The sequence below is a fragment of the Triticum dicoccoides genome, chromosome 4A (genome assembly GCF_002162155.2).
Source record: "Triticum dicoccoides isolate Atlit2015 ecotype Zavitan chromosome 4A, WEW_v2.0, whole genome shotgun sequence".
In the NCBI taxonomy this organism is placed as follows: Eukaryota; Viridiplantae; Streptophyta; class Magnoliopsida; order Poales; family Poaceae; genus Triticum; species Triticum dicoccoides.
In genome coordinates, this window is record NC_041386.1 from 583,360,911 (window position 1) to 583,364,604 (window position 3,694).

Genomic DNA, 3,694 nt, shown 5'->3' on the forward strand with positions numbered 1-3,694 from the left:
GGCCAATAAAAATGCACCCACAACCGACTCCACCACGTGCACCCACTACCCCTGAAATTCCATCTATCTACCAGTCAAGAAACAAAACCCTGGTTGCATCGACCACCAGTCACAAGAAATTCAGGAGCACTTGAGATGAACCAAGATTCGACAGCGAAAAAAATAAACCGAAACGATTTCACATTATTATCATTGCAATTATCATCCATGAACAATAGAGGAATCAACAACATCTTCTGACCAAAAACAAGGCCATGGTGTAAATCCTCTCACAAATCATGTTGAAGGAAGAATTAAAATTAAAACATATTTGGGGACCTGGAACTATAGCATGCCCGGGTAACCATTTATACCCCGTCAGTACATCAAGTATCCATGTCATCACAACAATAAACAAAATAAACAGCAACCACCAAGGTAAAAAAAGAGGAAAGAATTCTGGCATGGCACATGAGCCTTCTTCTTTTAAAATTTAATATAACAGGGTTAATTAACAGAATAGACAACTAAATCTTTTTTGGCTGATGAGATGAACTGAAGCTGCCGGGGTGCGATTCTCTCTACCTCCGTTCGGCCCCAAACTGAGGTAGGTAACTCCACTCTTTAATTTAACCTCCTACTGGAAATGGAAACTCAATAGTTGTGTATTGATTTACCTCCCAAAAATTAACGAAAACCAATCCCTGAATCACCGCCTTCAGCTATCCATCCATCCTTTTCGCTTGCTTGCTTGCTTGTTGACTGACCACCGCAATGAACAGAAAATCAAAAAAATACTTGCGATTCTTCTTTAGCTAACAATGGTAACTTCTTCTCGCACCTCCCCCCCGGGCTCGTCTGGTTGTTCGTCTATGTTGCTGCTAGACTACCAATCTGCTCGTCAAGCTGCATCTGCTCGAGCAGCGCTCCAATAACCGCGGCTTGGTCATGTCGGTTCAGCTGCGTGCTCACACTGGGGCCTTCACCATTACTTACACCGGGATGCATTTGAGGTGAAGGTCTAACAGAGTTGTTGATGGATTCAGCTGTGGTCACTTGCTTCTCTGGTGGAGACTCCTTGACCAGTGTGTGCACCCAGGAGAGATCTGGGTCGTCGCCGCCTGATCTCAGCTCAAAGGAAGATGACCGGCGAAGCTTACCCAATTCTTCACCGTTGACACCCCAATCCGGTGCCCCTGAAGGAGATCCCCACTTGGACCATGATGAGCTCAGAGGAGAGCCAACAGCAGCCGATGCTCTTGCAGCACTGGGCCCGAGATCGCGAGAACTGAGGCTCCTCATTGTCTGCTGGTGCTGTTGGTGCTGCTGCTGCTGTTGCTTCTCACGCTGGGCAAGGGCGGCAGCTAGGTGGGAGTTCATCGGTGACCCAGATTCGACGCAGCGGGGGGACATCCGGCCAGGGGAGGATATCCCAAGTGATGCTTGCAGGAGGGATGAGCGTGAATGCATCTGCTGGTTATCCACAGCCTTTGGCGAGAACCCTGTGTTGATTGGTGAAAGAAGTTGCTGCTGTTGCTGGAACTGGTTAAGGATAGCAGCCTTCTGGGAAGGTGAAAACATAGCACCCTGATCAGCATTGTTGTACCTCGGGGACGAGACCATCTCGGCAGAGAAGAGATCATCCAGGTTTGAAGGGTTCAGACTCTTGGTCCGAGAACTGTGGTTCCCTCCTGCTGATGAACCAAGACGCGAGTAGCACAGATCGTTTATAAGCTGGGAATCAATATCCTGCAACAGGGAGTAGTCATCCACAGGCATATCCCTTGCATTGAGTGAGCTTCGGAGTCTGCTCGACTGAAGGCTGCTGCCTGGAAGGTGTAGCGTCGGAACATTTGGCTGCTGCCAGCCCAGAGAAGGGGGCATCCCATTGCCAGAAGGAGACCTCGGTGGGGTAAATGGGGACATGACTACCGAGACCGATGACGGAGAACCGGGCATCAAGCCCATTGCTGCTGCCATCTCCATTGCAGCTGTTGCTGAGGCCCTAGGGGATGGCACCGCAGACCCAGTGGAGACATACAGCGGGCGGAGCTCATCGGTGGTGTGCGCAAAGAAACAGACACGGCGATTGCAGCCGGTGCCATCCTTGCAAAGGCGAGTGCGGTATTGCGCTGGGTGGAGCCAGCACTCAAACACCCCATGAGCATACTCACACATGTCTCCACGCCGGCACACACCCTTTCTGAAGTCAGGGCATGGAACACAACTGTAGTGATACTTGCGCGGATCGCGGCGCCGAGCGTTCTCCCCAGGGTGCACAAAGGGGCACTCGGTCCAGTCATGCGAGTATGCCCGGGAGCACGGCCTGATCTTGAAGGAGTACATGCGGAACTCATCAGAGGCATAGATGCTGTTCTTGATATCCGGCAGGGATGGATCCACTGGGTATTCCTTCTTCTCTGAGGTTGCAACCCTCGGCAGGTCTGGGAACTTTGACATCATCATCACAGCAGCTGATGGAGACCGGGCGTCCTCGGCGGTGGGTGATGACACCGGCGACGAGGTCAGGTTTGTGGCCCTGGTCACCACCCGGAGCACACCATGCCCAGACTTTGGGAGCCCAAGCAGATCTTGGAGGGCGATCTTCGCATCAATCATCTTTGGCGGCACAGAGATCACATCGGCCGGACGGCACCCGGACGCATCTGCGGCATCGGCGTCAGCCCCGGCCACCAGAAGCAGCCTGACGGCCTCGACGGCCGAGGACGAGCCGCCAGAGGCGGCGCAGTGGAGGGCGGTGGTGCCGTCGGGGCCGCAGCGGCGGTTGACGTCGACGGAGGGGACGGACAGCAGCAGGCGGAGCGCGGCGAGGCTGCCGTAGGTGGCGGCGACCATGAGCGGGGTGCGCTGCTCGAGGGCCTTCCGGCGGCCGTACCAGAGGCCGGCCTCGTCCGCGGCGGCGGGGGGCGCGCGCTCCAGCGCGCGGCGCAGGCCGTCCGCGTCGTCGTCGGCGGCGAGCTCGAGGAGGCCGGCGAAGGCGTCGTCCGTGTCGACGGTGAGGTGCCTGGCCATCTCGGCGACCGCATTCTTCTTGGGCGTCGTCGCGGCGTCGGCGCCGGCCGCCGCGGGGATCGGCGCGCCGTTCATCTTCTTGGCTCGCCGGATCGAAGCGACTGAACCAAAAAAACATGAGTCAAGAAGCCAGTCAAGCGAGGTCCGAAATAGCACGGCGAGATGGACTGGAAACCTGCCGAATCGGACGCGAAATACAACGGGAAAGGGAGGAAAAACCGAGGCTACAAAAATGGAAGCGCGGCGACCGAATCCACGGAAAGATCTCCGGGGAAGCAAAAACCAATCTTTGGCTAGATCAGGAGCCCGTCAAAGCTCGGGCCCTCGGCCGGAGCCGCCACCCGGCAGATCGGAGCGAGGAGAGGGGGACGGAGCGGAGCCTGACCTGTGCACGGCGGCAGCTTGTGGCGCGGCGGACCATGTCAGTAGCACGCCATGGGCGACGTCGCCGGCGGAAAGATCCCGGAAATCTCCACGGAGAGCCGAATCTGGGGAGAGCGGGAGGGCGTGGTGGTGGGTGGAAGCGGCCGGCCGGCGCGGTGTTCAGGGCAAAGATTTGGGGGCGATCTATCTACTATCCCCTATCCGGTTCGCGATTGATGGGGGAAGAAGAAGCGGAAGCATGGGGTGTGTGCGGGGAGGAGAGAGAGAGAGAGGGCAGTAAAAAAGGGGAAAGTTGAGG

At 56.2% G+C, this 3,694-nt stretch overlaps 1 protein-coding gene across 1 annotated transcript; it reads right to left on the bottom strand.

The window, feature by feature from the left end:
* Nucleotides 1–223: 223 nt before the first annotated feature.
* On the bottom strand, nucleotides 224–3,688 carry LOC119286976 (zinc finger CCCH domain-containing protein 24). The gene is made up of 2 exons (XM_037566448.1): nucleotides 3,398–3,688; nucleotides 224–3,113 (listed from the first exon to the last, which is right to left on the bottom strand). The coding sequence occupies exon 2, from the start codon at nucleotides 3,085–3,087 to the stop codon at nucleotides 850–852; it is 2,238 nt and encodes a 745-aa protein (XP_037422345.1). The 5' UTR covers nucleotides 3,088–3,113; nucleotides 3,398–3,688; the 3' UTR covers nucleotides 224–849.
* Nucleotides 3,689–3,694: the final 6 nt, after the last annotated feature.